The 17,662-nt window shown below is 45.9% G+C and overlaps 1 protein-coding gene across 3 annotated transcripts in view; it reads right to left on the bottom strand.

Moving 5' to 3' along the window:
- Nucleotides 1–17,662, bottom strand: part of RELN (reelin) — a 515,504-nt gene that overhangs the window by 419,227 nt on the left and 78,615 nt on the right. For all 3 annotated transcript variants that reach the window (XM_078786532.1, XM_078786533.1, XM_078786534.1), the window contains exons 13-15: nt 12,302–12,414; nt 7,431–7,639; nt 3,107–3,235 (exon numbers count right to left, since the gene is read on the bottom strand). In XM_078786532.1, coding sequence (XP_078642658.1) covers nt 3,107–3,235; nt 7,431–7,639; nt 12,302–12,414 — 451 coding nt within the window. The remainder of the gene's footprint in view (nt 1–3,106; nt 3,236–7,430; nt 7,640–12,301; nt 12,415–17,662) is intronic.

Genomic DNA, 17,662 nt, shown 5'->3' with positions numbered 1-17,662 from the left:
GGCACAAAGAGCTTTGAGGAGTGTGCACCAAAGAGGGAGAGCTCAGAGGAGTGTGCATCATGGCAGAAAGAGCTTTGAGGAGTATGCGCCAGAGAGGAAGAGCTCAGAGGAGTATGCATCAGGGCAGAAAGAGCTTTGAGGAGTGTGCGCCAGAGAGAGAGAGCTCAGAGGAGTGTGCATCAGGGCAGAAATAGCTTTGAGGAGTGTGAGCCAGAGAGGGAGAGCTCAGAGGAGTGTGCGCCAGAGAGAGAGAGAGCTCAGAGGAGTGTGTGCCAGAGAGAGAGAGCTCAGAGGAGTGTGCGCCAGAGACAGAGAGCTCAGAGGAGTGTGCATCAGGGCAGATAGAGCTTTGAGGAGTGTGCGCCAGAGACAGAGAGCTCAGAGGAGTGTGCATCAGGGCAGATAGAGCTTTGAGGAGTGTGCGCCAGAGACAGAGAGAGCTCAGAGGAGTGTGCATCAGCACAGAAAGAGCTTTGAGGAGTGTGCACCAGAGAGGGAGAGCTCAGAGAAGTGTGCATCAGGGCACAAAGAGCTTTGAGGAGTGTGAACCAAAGAGGGAGAGCTCAGAGGAGTGTGCATCATGGCAGAAAGAGCTTTGAGGAGTGTGCACCAGAGAGGGAGAGCTCAGAGGAGTATGCATCAGGGCAGAAAGAGCTTTGAGGAGTGTGCACCAGAGAGAGAGAGAGCTCAGAGGAGTGTGCATCAGGGCACAAATAGCTTTGAGGAGTGTGCGCCAGAGAGGGAGAGCTCAGAGGAGTGTGCATCAGGGCAGAAAGAGCTTTGAGGAGTGTGCGCCAGAGAGGGAGAGCTCAGAGGAGTATGCATCAGGGCAGAAAGAGCTTTGGGGAGTGTGCGCCAGAGAGGGAGAGCTCAGAGGAGTGTGCATCAGGCCAGAAAGAGCTTTGAGGAGTGTGTGCCAGAGAGGGAGAGCTCAGAGGAGTGTGCATCAGGGCAGAAAGAGCTTTGAGGAGTGTGCACCAGAGAGGGAGAGCTCAGAGGAGTGTGCATCAGGGCAGAAAGAGCTTTGAGGAGTGTGCACCAGAGAGGGAGAGCTCAGAGGAGTGTGCATCAGGGCAGAAAGAGCTTTGAGGAGTGTGCGCCAGAGAGGGAGAGCTCAGAGGAGTGTGCATCGGGGCAGAAAGAGCTTTGAGGAGTGTGTGCCAGAGAGGGAGAGCTCAGAGGAGTATGCATCAGGGCAGAAAGAGCTTTGGTAAGTGTGCGCCAGAGAGGGAGAGCTCAGAGGAGTGTGCATCAGGGCAGAAAGAGCTTTGGTAAGTGTGCGCCAGAGAGGGAGAGCTCAGAGGAGTGTGCATCAGGGCAGAAAGAGCTTTGAGGAGTGTGCGCCAGAGAGGGAGAGCTCAGAGGAGTGTGCATCAGGGCAGAAAGAGCTTTGAGGAGTGTGCGCCAGAGAGGGAGAGCTCAGAGGAGTGTGCATCAGGGCAGAAAGAGTTTGAAGAGTGTGTGCCGGAGAGGGAGAGCTCAGAGGAGTGTGCATCAGGGCAGAAAGAGCTTTGAGGAGTGTGTGCCGGAGAGGGAGAGGTCAGAGGAGTGTGCATCAGTGCAGAAAGAGCTTTGAGGAGTGTGCGCCAGAGAGGGAGAGCTCAGAGGAGTGTGCATCAGGGCAGAAAGAGCTTTGAGGAGTGTGCGCCAGAGAGGGAGAGGTCAGAGGAGTATTTTCAGTCCCCATGTTAAAGCTGCATACAGAGAAACGATCCCTTATATAAAGGGAGGGGCGCTTTGTGCCTGCCTTCGATTTGCTGTTTGTCATTTGGTTTGTTCGAGAGCATGTGTCGAGTAGGAGTTAATGGGTTAATTTGTTGACTACGTGATATATTTTTGTTGTGATTGCTTTAAAATGATTGCTTCTTTTCTATACTTCCTTCTGCCATGACATTTACGTTTTAATAAATATACCTGGTTTTGGGGTTGGATTCTTCTAGTTCTGGTTGCCTCTGGTTGTCGGTTGTTGTAATAATAATAATAATAATGCATTTATATTATATAGCGCTTTTCAGGAAGCCCAAAGACGCTTTGACAGAGTGCAAAACATAATGCATAGCAAAACATAAAAACAATTGCAAAAAAAGAAGAATCAATAGGGAAATATTCAAAGCACAAAGGAGGGAGAAGGAGAAGAGATAGTCAGGGGTTAGATGCTGTGGGGTTAAATGTTGAATGCAGTGTTGAACAGGTGGGTCTTGAGTGATGTTTTGAATGTGGTGAGTGAGGAGGAGTCTCTGATGGTGTGAGGTAGTGAGTTCCAGAGGGTGGGAGCAGCGATGGAGAAGGCCCTGTCCCCTTCAGGATCTGAATTTGGTCCGGATGGGGGGGGGGGGTCAGGAGGTTGGTACCAGCAGAGCGGAGGTTGCGGGTGGGAGTGTGTCTGGAGAGGAGGTCAGCCAGGTAGGATGGGGCCAGGTTATGGAGGACTTTGTAGGTCAAGAGGAGGATTTTGTATTGGATTCTCTGGGAGATGGGGAGCCAGTGAAGCTTGCAAAGGACGGGGGTGATGTGGTCACGGGTCCGGGAATGGGTGAGTAGACGGGCACACTTCGTTGTAGTGTATGTAGTTCAGAAAGCCAGCTCAAACTGGTTTCAGGCCACGCTCACAATCTATGGTTGCTCGGCCTGATTGGAAAGCTCACTCGTGCCTATTGGCGCTTCCTTAGGTTAATTCCGCGGTCCCAACGAGTGGTATTCTGATGTGGCAAACAGGCCCGGGAACTTACTCAGGGCTGTGAACTTAGCTGAGGTAGCGCTTGATTTGACATTCCCAGCAGGACTTCAACCAGGTAACTGGAATGGACTGTGACTGTAACAATATTTTCATGTCTCACCTTTACATGCTCGAATTTAAACACTTCAATGCTCCTAAATTGGCATTTTAAAAGCTTCATTTGTGGAATCGTGAGCATCTTGCTTTTCACGGTTTATCATCCTACAGACATTTTGTGCTGATTGGGCAAGGCAAGTGCAATTTTTCATCCAAGACAAAGGAAGTAAAAGAAAAGTCTTCGATCTTAAATTGTGATTAGAGGTTGCATTGGACACCACTGTTATAATTATAGAATTATATCTCCCTGTACATTCAGATTAAAGCAAACACCTGGCGTAGTTGGGGACACTGTAACTTGATTCATCTGGCCAGTGATGGCCTTGACAGGAGATAGGTAGACAGGGATAGTGCAAAGGTGCCCAAGTGCGGCCTTCGTTGGTCGAGTATTCTACAGCCACCCTGCAAGGAAAAATAAATGAAAAGCTTAAGGTGATGTTTCATCATCATCACACTCATCATCATCTATGTCATCAAAAGTGATATGCATTTTCATATATACATATTTACTATACATACACACTATACTTTGGCATTTGGGGAGGTGGGCCTTAATCAATAGCTGTGTTGAAAGGCTAAAGGAAAAAGCTGAATTAACCATTTTTTGTAAACACAGTCGAGGCTCATGGAAGAGCTAGTACAGTAAACAAATCAGGATGTAAGAGACGAAAACAGGACGTAAAACACGCATGGCATGGGGTGAACAGAATGGATACAGGAGGAAACTCCAAGGAGGGAAAAGTGGAATATTGGAGGGAGGGATTTGGGATGGGGGTGAGTGGGGGCAGGAGAGGTTAACAAGGGTAAAAAGATCATGGTTTTGGATTGGGGATGATCTGAGATGGTGGTGAACAGCTGTCTTGATGACCTGGAGGGAAGAATGAAATTGAAGAGGATGTGGAAGTTGGTCCCATAGGTGGGAATATAGAGGAACAAATGAATGGAGGGGAGCAGTTACCTGAATTTCGGTATTTTCACCAGAAGGAAGTTGATGTTGGACTGTGTGAGCCCTGCCGAAACCAGGGGGGGGGGGGGGGGGACAAAGCACGGAAAGAGCAGAGGGTGCAAGACCAGAAAGGAAGCGGTGGAAGACAGAGAGACCACCGACCTGTTTGCGATGGCGAAGTGATCGACCCATAGACTCAGCTTCGTCACGGGAGATTCCAATGATCTTGAAAGCCTTGGTCTTGAATTCCACCGAGGCATTCCATTTTATTCTATTTAACCATTCCATTGGGCCTCACCACAGAGGTTTGGCAAATATACAGTGTCGCCCTCTATCTAGCATGGAAGGTGGAAGTAAATTCCCGTGTATTGTCCATATTGTTTTGAAATTTTCAGCAAAATATACGGACACTGCAGACACTTTAATGCACTTATACAATTAATAAACTACATTACGCTTTCTATTATTGAGGAAGTTGAGGAAGCGATAAAAGCAATGAAGAGTAGAAAAGCGGGAGGGCCGACGGGAGTTGTGGGAGATATGTTGAAGGCAGCAGGAAGTTGGGGTGTGGAGATAATGACAGAGATCTGCAATCTGGTGGTGAAAGAAGGGCGCATTCCAGTGGATTGGGGACTGAGTACCCTCGTCCCTCTATACAAGGGGAAAGGTGACCCTCTGGACTGTGGCTCGTATCGAGCGATAAAGTTATTGGAGCATGGAATGAAGGTATTGGAAAGGGTGTTGGAGAGGAGGACAAGGAAGAAGGTGAAGATCGATGAAATGCAGTTTGGATTTATGCCAGGAAGACGAACGACAGACGTGCTCTTTATTGTGAGGCAGTTGCAGGAGAAGTACATGGAGAAGAGGCAGAAGTTGTTTCTTGGGTTTGTTGATCTGGAGAAAGCATTTGATAGGGTTCCACGTGAAGTAGTGACATGGGCATTGAGGAAGTTAGGAGTGGAGGAATGGCTGATCAGAGTAGTGATGGCAATGGACAAAAGAGCGCGCACAGCTGTAAGGACGAAGGACGGGAACAGTGGTGAGTTTGAGGTGAAGGTGGGAGTGCATCAGGGGTCTGTACTAAGTCCACTACTATTTGTAGCTGTGATGGAGGTGCTGGCTCAGAACGTAAAGGAGGGTTTACCATGGGAGTTGTTGTATGCAGATGATCTGGTGTTGATTGCAGAAAGTATGGATGGACTGAAGGAAAAGATGAACAAGTGGAAGGAATGTATGGAGACAAAAGGTCTGAAGGTGAACATCGGAAAAAACGAAGGTGATGGCAAGTGGTAAAGCAAGTGGTGAGGTGGAAAGAACTGGGAAGTGGCCATGTGCTGTGTGCAGGAAGGGTGTCGGAGTGAACTCCATTCAATGTACAATGTGCGCTGAGTGGGTTCATCAAAAATGTAGTGGTCTGAGAGGGTCATTAACCAGTGTGGCAGCTACATTCAAGTGTAAGGTGTGCACAGAGGGAGCTGCAGATGGAGGAAATGTTGAGTTGGATCTTGGAGACGGCGTGAAGCTGGAAGGTGTGAAAACATTTTGTTACCTCGGAGACATGCTGAATGGAGAAGGTGGATCAGACTCGTCAACGGTTGCTGGAGTGAGATGTGCATGGAAGAAGTTTCGGGAACTGAGTGGCGTGCTGACGAGGAGGGGAGTGTCGTTGAAGCTGAAGGGAAAGGTGTGTGCTGCATGTGTGAGAAGTGTTATGATTTATGGGAGCGAGACATGGGTAATGAACGTAGAGCAGCAACGAAGGCTGGAAAGGGTGGAAATGAGAATGGTTCGGTGGATGTGTGGAGTATCGTTGAGAGAGAGGAAGACAAATGATGAATTGCGAAAGATGATGGGAATAGAGCCTGTGATTGATGCTGTGAAGAGGAACAGGTTGAGATGGTTTGGTCATGTGTTGAGGAAGGATGAAAGTGACTGGTTGAGAAGAGTGATGGAAATGAATGTAGAAGGAAGTAGAGGACGGGGAAGACAGAGAAAGACTTGGCTAAAGATGGTCGAAGAAGAAATGCGGGCAAGGGGGTTAACAAGGGGAGATGCAGAAAATAGGGCAAAATGGAGAAGATTGTCATGGGGACCGCAACGCTAACCCCCGCTCTTGCAGGGAAAATGGCCTTAAAATGCCTGTTGTTGTTGCTGTTGTTGTATTACACTTTCTATTATCTACCCTCTATTCAATGCCTGTAACGTGTGCGAAATGCCACAACAGCGAGTTTTATTTAATAAATCCACCAAAGTTGCCATTCGTTACAACAAAATGTAAGCGTAACAATTATTATTTCTTTAGAACACAACCCTCATGTATATGAAGTCTGACATTATTTTGGTGAACCACCAAAATGAGACTTATTAGTGGTGGTGGCTTATGTGCATCCTATGGCTGCTGGTTGCATCATTTTCTGGGGGCACAGCTGCTGCTGATGCAGTCCGCCCTGTTACCAGTAAGTTGTTACTCATTTTTTCCGACCTCGGAAGGATGACAGGCTGAGTCAATCCACCTGGTGTTACTTAAACGGTTTGACAGAGGCTCAAACTCAGGAAACGAAAGATCTGCATCTTGTTTATCCAGTGTTCCCTGCCCCAGCCCTCTCTCTTCCACAGATCTCCTGATGTCCCTGTTCCTTACTGTTGTTGTGCTTCCCCCTCTCTTCTCTTCTTGTCTCTCACTCCCTTTATTATATGTTCTATGCATTAGCCCTTTTCGAGCCTTGACCTAGTGTACAAAAAACACAATCTCAAGCTGGCCATTTTACCCATCAAGCTAACACCAGGCATAGTTATTCGTCAGATCATCAAGTCAATCATATGTATTTAAAATATAACTCATGCTAGACATCTCAGAAGGGATGTCTACACTACCAAAAGAGCGATACTGGAAGTCGTTTCATGCACAACACTATCCTGACCTGAAGAAACCTCGTACGGTAATTCCAAAAATGTCCTCAAAAGAATTGAAGTTTTTCTCCATCTTATCTTGCATAAGTCTTGGAATAAAGTGTACTGGTGTCCAAAAACGAAACTTGTTGTTTACAAATCTTGCATAAAGATAGCTTTTCCTATTCTTCTCAAAAGAAAGGTTTGTGAATTACAATGCATCTCCAGATCAGGGTAGGCCAATAACTACTCAAAAAGGACCTCAATATAATGTTCTCCAGCCTACCAGATGATGATGTCTACCTAAAGTTAAGGGCTGGCAGAAGGCCTAGAGGTATGCAACCTCCCCTTTGAGCTATCTGGCCTGGGTTTGAATCTCGGCTCAGCTATAAACTGTCATCCTGGTGTCTCGCAGCATCAATGTGTGTGCTGTCCCTCGGATGGACGTTAAACTGGGTGTTTCATCTGCCAGCATCAGCTGGTGAGCATTGAAGATCTCATGGTGTCCTTCGTGAAGAGTAGGCGAGCAATCGCCGGCACCATGGCCAAATTCCAAATTGCTGCCCCAACCTGCTGGGGGAACATCATCAGCAGCACAGCTGTGCTCCCAGCAATGATGCAAACAAGCAGCCAGAGGCTGCATATGAAATGAAATAACGTAAAATTGAAGTACACAATCCTCATGAGTTTGTGAGTATACAGTAAAACTGGTAGCGACTCGTTTTATTGTATCAACAACAAAGAGGTTATTCACAGTTATACCTGCCCTCTGGACTGTCAGAATCACATCCCAAGCTCAAGGAAAACTGTAGCAGGTGTGAGACATTGGAATTGATGCGTGGTAGTAGTCGCATTGCGTCAATTGCCCAAACATGGCGACCAAGGCCATCATGAGCTGCTTGGCGGAGACAGAACCTCACAGAGGGCAGCATCAGTTCTGCTGGTATTGGAAGTGAAACTAGTCCAGGATTCTGTAAAATAAAAATAAAAACTAGAATTGCCATTTTATAACTGCTGAGAGTGATGCCAGGGTATCTCAACGTCCCGCTTTGATACAAGCCTGCTTTCATCAGACACATGACCCATGACACCCTCAATAAAAAAAACAGATTCAGAATTGGATTTTAAAAGTTCAATACAAAGGAATTCAAAAAATACTTAGATTCAAAATGAATTTTTTTAAATGGCTAACAGACAATTCGACCAATAACATTAAAATTACTAAACTACATTCCCAAAACACTCGTTGATCATCTGCATGAAGTTTCACATTGATCAAGCAAGCCGTTCTGGGAAAGATAACATTCTAAGGTTTCTTCTTCAAATAATTAAAACATTCTGTCTGCTACACCATGCAACCGATCATGTTGAAATTTTTAACATGTATTCCCCTTGACAACTAGATCATTACTATAAAGTTTGACTTCAATAGCTTAAGCTGTTTCACAGGAATAGTTATTTATTTATTTTACTTTCATCCAAGATGGCTGACAAGCCACGTGACCTATGACATCATCATTTCCAAACTATATGCAGCAATGGTTTGTGATCATATTTGTAAAATTTCATATCGATAGGGTAAGCTGTTTTAGAGAGATTTAATTTAAAAAAATTTTGCGTAATATCCAATATGGCTGCTAGACCATGTGACCTCTGACTTAATCGTTCGCAAAATATATTCCCTAAGGCTAGTTAATCATTTGTATGGAGTTTCACATCGATCTCGTAAGCCGTTCTGGAGAAGAAGATTTTGAAGATTTGCATTTTCAATCCAATATGGCTGCTGAACCTTGCGACCGATGACGTCATCAATTTAATTATCCCATACAATTTTTGCATCGATGACGCTCAAGAAATTTCATACTGATCGGATCAAGCGTTCTACTTGTCAAATTATGACATCATAATTGAGGCACCTATGACATCATGGTATTCCATATGGGGAGTACTTTACAATGAACCATCTCTCAAATTTTTCTATGGCATGGTTTCGGAGATATAGAGAGGCAAAGTTTTTCCAAGATGGTGTCCATACCACGTGACCTATGACGTCATAATTAGCATTAAACAATTATACAGGAGGAGGCGCTCCTTTCATGAAAAATTTGTGTCAATCGGACCAACGGTCCTTTGGTGAAAGATGAATTTTCAAGGGAATAAACCTGCAAAAACCCAGCAGAAGAATAATAATAATAACTAGAACTGCCACTTTAAAACTGCTGGCAGTGATGACCGGTTTACTCGCACCAACTTTTGAGACAACCCCACTTTCATTGGACATGCTTTGACACAACCCCCTTGGATACAATCCCGACACACACACACCCACACACACACACATCCACACACACGCACATCCACACACACACACGAACACATCCCCACGTGCATACACACACAAACACACACACACACACACACTTACACACATCCCCAGACCCCCCCCCCCCCACACACACACCCTCCCCCCACCACACACACACACACACACACACACACCCCACCTCCACACATACACACACACACACACATCTGCCCCCCCCCCCTCCATATGCACACCCCAACCCCCCACACCTGCACACACACACACACACACACACACACACACACACACACACACACACACATATCCACCCCACCCCCACCCACACACACACACAGACATCCACACACACGCACATCCGCACATCCACACATCCACACACACACACACATTCCCCATCCCCCCACACGCACACCCCTCCATACATACACACACACACACACACACACACACACACCCCTCCACACATACACACACACACACACACACATCCAACCCCCCCTCATCCACACGCACACCCCAACCCCCCCCCCCCCCAACATACACCCATATCCACCCCCCCCCCCCCACACACACCCACACACACGCACATCCCCACATCCACACACATCCACACATCCACACATCCACACACACACAAACACATCCCCACATGCATACACACACAAACACACACACACATACACACATCCCCAGACCCCCCCCCCAACCACACACACACCCACCCACACACACACACGCACACATACCCCCACCCCCCCACCCCTAACACACACACACACACGCACACACCAAACCCCTCCCACACACACACATCCCCCCCCCCCCCCCCCCCACACCCACACACACATCCACACATGTCAATCCATGCACTGATTGCAGAAAAAGCCATTTTAAAAAGAAGATTAACCTGAAATTGCAGACAGAATTATTTATTTTATCTGAGAAGCTAAACGATTCTTCTTCTTCTTTAGTTGCTCACAACATTATGTCGAATACGATCATGTTAAAAAAAAGTCAGAATTTGAGCAAATCTGTTTCATTCGTCTGTTAATAGACCTCATCTTCTATCTATAATTCCAGTAATCTCTGTGTGTGTTTGTATGTTTGTATGTCTGTGACCGCTGTTTCTCGACAACCACGGGTCCGATATACTTTAAACTTGCCAGGTATATTGCTGGGGACCCGAGGATGTGCCTTTTCAAGGTTTCATATTAATCGGACAAGTAGTTACCGAGCTATGTCCAAAAAACGATTCAACCAATCAGAGAGCAGCGAGCTATCACGTGTGCCGAACGTGCCGAACAGACTCTGCCTCGGACGGCACATTTGAGAGCGTATTCATTTATTTCACGTTGGCAAACTATGTTGGCGTTAAACTATGTTTTAAAACTAATTAAAACTAATTTGCGATTCTTTCGCTTTCCTGCGCGTTTGTGCACGCTATGGCGATTTCTTTACCAAACTCCGCAAGCCGTTCGCTTTGGACCAAACCATTTCATGTAAATAGAGGGGGGGGATTGTCACCGTACTCGCAAGCCGTTCGCTTTGGACCAAACCATTTCATGTAAATAGAGGGGGGGGATTGTCACCGTACTCGCAAGCCGTTCGCTTTGGACCAAACCATTTCATGTAAATAGAGGGGGGGGGGGATATAATTTTAGATATATATATAGTACGGGCATGCCCTAGTCTATTGAGAAATCTGCAATTGGAATTTTATTTGAGGTTCAAATGACCGCGGGAGATCGCGTTATCATGACCACATCCTGGAAGGACAAAAGGGTGCGTTATTCTTCTTTAGTACCTCAAACTTTGGGTGAAATGAGATCGATTTATAAAAAGGCAGAATTTGAGCAAATCTGTTTCAATCGTTTGTTAATAGACCTCATCTATTGACAAATCCTCAATTGGAATTTCATTTGAGGTTGAAATGACCGCGGGAGATCGTGTGACAGTGATCACATCCTGGCAGGACAAAAGGGTGCGTTCTTCTTCTTTCGTACCTCAAACTTTGGGTGAAATGCGATCGATTTCAAAAAAGTCAGAATTTGAGCAAATCTGTTTCATTCCTTTGTTAATAGACCTCATCTATTGAGAAATCTGCAATTGGAATTTTATTTGAGGTTCAAATGACCGCGGGAGATCGTGTGATAGTGATCACGTTCTGGAAGGACAAATCGGTGTGTTTCTTCTTCTTTCAACAATAAAGACTTATAGCTTCGAGACCGTACATCCAATCATCTTGAATTTTGCACAATTCTTCCGATTGATGAGAGCTACATTGCATTAAATATTCAAGTCGATCCATGCAGTGGTTCAAGAGTTACAAGCTTTTTAAAATTTAACTTCCATTATTTATTGCGGCCAAACCATGTGACTTATCAAAACGTCTCAAGTAACGTTGAAACATACCCCCATGAGGAACATTTGTGTAAGGTTTCCACTCGATATCTCCACAAACTTTGGTGGGGATACCATTTCTAGTTTGAGCTTTAAAACGTCATAACTCTGAAACCATGTGTCGGATGACGTCGTGCTCATTGACTTTTTTGTTCGTCATGGGTATGCGAATATGCATGCCAAGGTTGGGCTCGATCCGTTCAGCCGTTGCGGAGGAAAAGGGGTTTTTGTGTTTTATCACGAAAAACAAGATGGCGGCCGAACCATGTGACGTATGACTTCGAACATTTTTGCATTCTGAGTTTTTTTTAACTAAGCATCTGGAAAAAAAATCCCATTTTAGGGGGAGAAAAATTTTTGTTTGACGAATTCTAACCTCTTAACGTTAGCATTTTTTATATACTCGATACACATGTCTTTTGTTCCCATTGAAGAGTTCTTTAGAATGAGCCATTCCTCAAATTTTTCCATTGAGCCGTTTCGGAGATAAAGAGGGGAAAAGTTGAATTTGTTTTACAAGATGGCGCCCACACCACGTGACCTATGACGTCATAATTAGCATTACAAATTTCTAGGAGCCGAGACGATCATTTGGTGAAAATTTCCTGTCAATCCAAACAGCGGTTGCTGAGAACATTAATTATGAAGTTTTTGGAGGTGCAAAATAGGGCGGAAGAATAATAAGAAAAACTCTAGCAGTAATAATAGGCTTCCTCTCCATTTCATGGAGAGTAAACCTAATAGTAATAAACATAACAAAATCAATAGGGTGCCTCAACCTGAAAGGCATGTGGTACCCTAATGAGTGAGAAATGAAGAGGTGCATGAATACATCATCAACAGAATTGAGAGAGATGTGGAGTGTGAAATCGCTTGAAGCATATTCCAAAAAGGCTTTCAAACCTACAAGGTAGGTGATGGATTGAAGTTCCTCAAGTTTTTGAACTGGTCCTCCGCCTGGTTCTGCAAACACGGTGATGTCCTTGTGGGGGCTTTGCCCAGCCTCACACGCCCCTCCACCTGTACACACATCGACATGAGAATTAACATAGAGACCTGGCCGACAACAATATCACTTCCAGCAAATTAACGTTTTCAGTCAGTGAGCAGAAACATGATCTGATTTTACCTGATATGTTGCAGGCTTAGTTTGCATGAAGACTCATGAAGCAGTCAAGGTATAATTACAGACTAAGAAAATTCCTAATGAGACAATGTGGGCAAACATACGCCATTAACACATTCATAAAAAATAAATTTATTTAATTAATCGGCTCTGCTTTTGTGAAAGAAAAAGATGGAATATTCAAATCTACACTACAGGAGAAACACCTGGCTTAGCACTAGCACGTACTCCAAAGGATGGTGCTTCTCAAAACTGCTTCAAAGAGGCCAAACCTGTTCTTTGTACCAATCAATAATATTCCGATTGCCTTTGAAAATTCACTCCCCCCCTCCATGGTCTCTCTCCCATGCGCTCCCTCCCTCCATGAGGACTAGTAGGTGCATCATCCAGTCTACTTCTGCGGGAAGCCTCTGAGTGAGGTGCATTTTCTGGAATTTCTTGGCATGGCTATCAGTGACAATCTTCCATGGGATAAATACATGTCCAAGATGGCCTACAAAGGCCAGGTACCACCTTGGCCTTCTCCACATAGCCAAGTCCTTTCTGAGTCATCAACTCAGAATACTGGACAAAGTTTTCATCCAAAGTCCCTTCTTCCACACAAAAGTGTGGATCTCACGCGGAATCCTTGCATCTCTTCTCCCCATCGAGGCTTAAGTGGCCCAAGGGAGAGTCCCAGGCCCAGTTGTATAGCTAATATTCATCAACGATCTCTCCGACTTTCTGGAAAATCCTTTTTATCTCTTTTCTGATGACTCCACCCTCTGCTGTGACATCGCTTATCCCTCCGACATCGCCCAGGCAAACTACAGTTCAAGGTTGGCTTTCAACTGGGCATCCTTCGTCATGCAAAGTCCTTCCTTGGCACACCTGAACTCTTATCTAACTACAAGGCTTTCATCCATGGCTTGATGGAACACTGCTCTCCCCTCTAGGCTTGCGCTCCTGCCTCTCACCTTTCTCAGCTTGATGCCGGAGAAAGTACACTGAATCGGCAACAGGTCGGTGGTCCCTCTGTCTTCTTCTGCTCTGGGTTTCCACCCTCTGTCCTCTCCGTGCTTTGTCTCCCACAGGTCTTCAAGGGAGCTGTTCACCACCATATCTCTTATGGTGGTGAACAGCTGTCCTTGATATTTTGTCCCCATCCAAAACCTTGATATTTTATACCCCCGTTAATCCACCCCAAATCCACCTCCTTCAAATTCCGTTTTCTTTCCTGAAAGTCCTTGTCGTGTCCATCTTGTTTATCCCGTGTACCCAGCCCTCTCCCTTCCACAGATCTCCCGATGTCCCTGTTCCCAACTGTTGCTGTACTTCCCGCTCTCTCCCCCTCTTGTCTCCCACCCCCTCTATTATATGCTCTATGTGTTGGCTCTTACACGAGCCTCGACTTACCACACAAAAAGAAAAAATCCAAAAACATGATCTTTTCTATACCCGTTAAACTACCTCCTAAATTTGCAGTAAATACCCATTAAGCCTCACCCCTCCAAAATTTGCTTCTGCATCCACATTATCCACTCCTTGCATAGTCTCATACACCTCATCCTTGTCCATTGCGTCCCATGTTGTCGGTCTCATTTTATTTTGTCCTCAACCCTGCTGTTGGCTTTTCCCTTTCTCTTTCCGCTGTTCCTTTTCTTATGTTGCGTCCTGATCGATTCTGCTTTCTAGCTCTTCCATGAGCCTCGACTCTGTATACAAAAAGGGAACAGACAATGGACCTATCACCAAACCCACGAATCATAAAAGGAAAATTGTGAGGAGTTAACAAAGGAAGGGTTAAAATAAAATTTAAAAACAGCTCATCAGTTTTCGAGATTTAGACAACAGATATGAGGAGACAGTTCTACAAACAAGAGAAAAGTTGCACAAAAGATGAAAGATTAATGATTCAAATAAAGGAAGGCAAGAAGGAATGTTTTAAGGGATGGAGGTTTGCAACCTTTTGCTCTGGGACGTCAAAGGCCTTATCTCCCCTTTTCACATTTCTTCTGCATGAATAATTATCGGATGGTCGCTGACCTCAATCATGGAGAGTTTCCAACATTGCCGCTTGGAAAGGTCAGCAGCCGTCTGAGAAGTATACAAACAGAAGAGCAATAAAATGGAGAAGCTAAAGCCTTTGCGTTGAGTTAACTATCCACTAGAAGAACGACAAGACTGATTGTCTTAACTAAAAACAAATCAACCTTCCACAATTGCTCTAACGATGAGGGCCACATGCCCAAAACCACTCGTATCTTGAAACAAATGACCTTTTGGGTTTTCAGGAATGACACATTTCCCTGGATAATTCCAATGGTCCAATACCGAGAACAGATTTTTTTCCTGGGGAAGTCCCATAATTTCACAGTTTTATCCACAAGGACTGTTAAGCAAACCAACCTATTGAATTTTGTGATGGGCCTTTAGAAGTAGCTCCGTCAATTGAACTCTCAGGTCTTAGCATCAGTTCTGACCTCACTCTCATTGGCAGACCGCATCTCCGGCTTGCTGCCAAAGTCAGGTGGAGATTGGGTATTCTGCACTGGGCAGTCTTTCCTTGGTTATGCAGAACCACTCATGGCCTATGAAGCATTTGTTCAAAGCACAATGGAGTATTGATCTCACTTGTGGGCTTCTACACCTGCATTCTACCTCTCGCTCTTGAGAAGCTGTGGATAACAAGTGTTACGAATTTATGTGAATTACTATTCAGGTCTTTGCTTATCAAGGTGTAGTCGATTAAAGGTTGTTGTGATTAAAGGGTCAGGAGCCCTTCTGGGAAAAAGGAGACCGGAAACGGAAGAAGAAAAGACACGAGGTCCTGGAGAAGCGACGATCTTCTTCTTCCTCGCCGAGCTCCGAGGCGAGCGGTATCGCTATTGAGCAACGTAACAGAATCGGCGTTTGAAAGCCCGATGGGCGAAAGTAATTACCCCTTGACACGTCAAAGTGCCGTGGGTTCGTGCACGGAACCAAGCGTCCGGCACAGTTCGCTTAACCGTCTACCAGGACGCGTACGGGTCGCACTTTGGGCCTCGCGCGCGGTGCAAGCCGCGCTTGGTTTTGCCCCGTCTACAAGGACGCGTACGGGTCGCACTTTAGGCCTCGTGCGCGTTGCAAGCCGCGCTTGGTTTTGCCCCGTCTACAAGGACGCATACGGGTCGCACTTTGGGCCTCGCGCGTGGTGCAAGCCGCGCTTGGTTTTTCCCCATCTGCAAGGACGCGTACGGGTCGCACTTTGGGCCTCGCGCGCGTTGCAAGCCGCGCTTGGTTTTGCCCCGTTGCTTGGCAAGGAGGTGTGCGCTGCAGCAGCTGTCCCCGGTACGAGACGGGCACGTTTGGAGCACGTCCGCCCGGGGTTCGTTCAACCGCCCGTGTGCGGAGAAGAGAGACATTGTGAGAGATATTGACCACGGAGGGAGTCGGGAGTGGGGCTCACGTGAGGAATGTTTAAGATGGCCATCTTAGAGTTAGTGTAGATGAGTTTACATCTTTGTAGTATTGATTGCTGATTGTTGATGGTTGATTGCTCGGGGAATATATCATTGATTATTCCGGATCCTTGGTGTGGGGTTTCTTATTGATTGGAATTCATCTTGATTGCGTTACGAAAGCGCATACATAATAGATCTTTCTGGCGGAGTTCCTCTCACGGTCCGGGGGTCACTGAGACCAGGTAGTCACCGGGAGGACCACGTAACAGAATTGGGGGCTCGTCCGGGATCTAAAATTGTATAACATAATAAAATAATAATTTTTATTAATTAAAATTAATTAATTAATTATTAATTGGTAAATTTTTGAGAAATTGTGGTAAAGTCTTGGGTGAAGGTTAACAGGTGTTAACGATAGTCACCATGGCGTTTGTTGCACAGAACTTTGCGGTAACACCTGGTGAGGCACAGTTCCGAGCGTTACTAAAAGCGGACCTCTTGAAATTGGCCAAACATTTTAACTTGGAGGTCCGAACTAATTTGAGGAAGGCAGAGTTGCAGACCACGGTGATACAGTCTATGGTGGGATTAGGAACATGGGACGAGTTAGCCTGGCAGTGGCTACCCGAAGAACCAGAAGACGTTGAGCTCCGGAAACTGGAGTTGCAATTACGGAGCCAGGAACGGATTAAAGAAGAAGAAAGGAAAGCAGAAGAGAGGAGAGAAGAGAAACAAGCAGAGGAAAGGAGAGTGGAACGAGAACTCCAGGAAAGGCTAAAAGAAGAAGAAAGGAAAGCAGAAAAGGAAAGAGCAGAAGAAGAAAGGAAAGCAGAAGAGAGGAGAGAAGAGAAACAAGCAGAGGAAAGGAGAGTGGAACGAGAACTCCAGGAAAGGTTAGCAGAAGAAGAAAGGCAAGCAGAAAAGGAAAGAGCAGAAGAAGAAAGGAAAGCAGAAAAGGAAAGAGCAGAAGAAGAAAGGAAAGCAGAAGAGAGGAGAGAAGAGAAACAAGCAGAGGAAAGGAGAGTGGAACGAGAACTCCAGGAAAGGTTAGAAGGGAGAAAAGCAGAGGAGAGGAGAGCTGCCAGGGAACTCACCCCTCCCCTCCAAATCTTCCCCATAACCCCTCCCCTTCACCTTCACACCTTCAACACACTTCAACAACACGACACACCTTCAACAGCTCTCCCTACCTCTTCCACCTCTTCCACATCTTACCCTACCCCTCCTCCCCCCTGTTCTGTATCTGATGCTCCCCCTTCCTCTTCATTAACGGTATGGACCTCAAACATCCGGGGCCTTCGTTCAAACTTAACTGATCTCTCCATACAGGTTGCTTCTGTCAAACCAGACGTGATCTGCTTAACAGAAACTTTCCTCCTTTATGATGTCTCTGATTCCATAGTATCTCTCCCGGGCTACTCCCTCCTCCAGTATGATAGACCTGAGCCTCGTCCTGGAGGCGGGGTTGCTATCTTTATCAAAAACTCTCTTCCTCACTCGCCCTGCACTGCACTCTCTCCACCTCACCCCCAGGAATACCTCTGGCTACGGCTTCCCCTTCGCTCCCACCTCTTGTTCATATGTGTGTTGTACCGTCCACCAAACAGTGATGACTCAATCTACATCTCGCTGTCTGATGATATGGACCAACTTCTATCTACTCATCCCAACTCTCTCTTCCTCATATGTGGTGATTTCAACTGTCATCATGCCAGTTGGC

Source organism: Myxine glutinosa, chromosome 11 (genome assembly GCF_964187855.1).
Source record: "Myxine glutinosa chromosome 11, kmMyxGlut1.1, whole genome shotgun sequence".
In the NCBI taxonomy this organism is placed as follows: domain Eukaryota; kingdom Metazoa; phylum Chordata; class Myxini; order Myxiniformes; family Myxinidae; genus Myxine; species Myxine glutinosa.
This window is presented reverse-complemented; position numbering and strand designations above follow the sequence as displayed.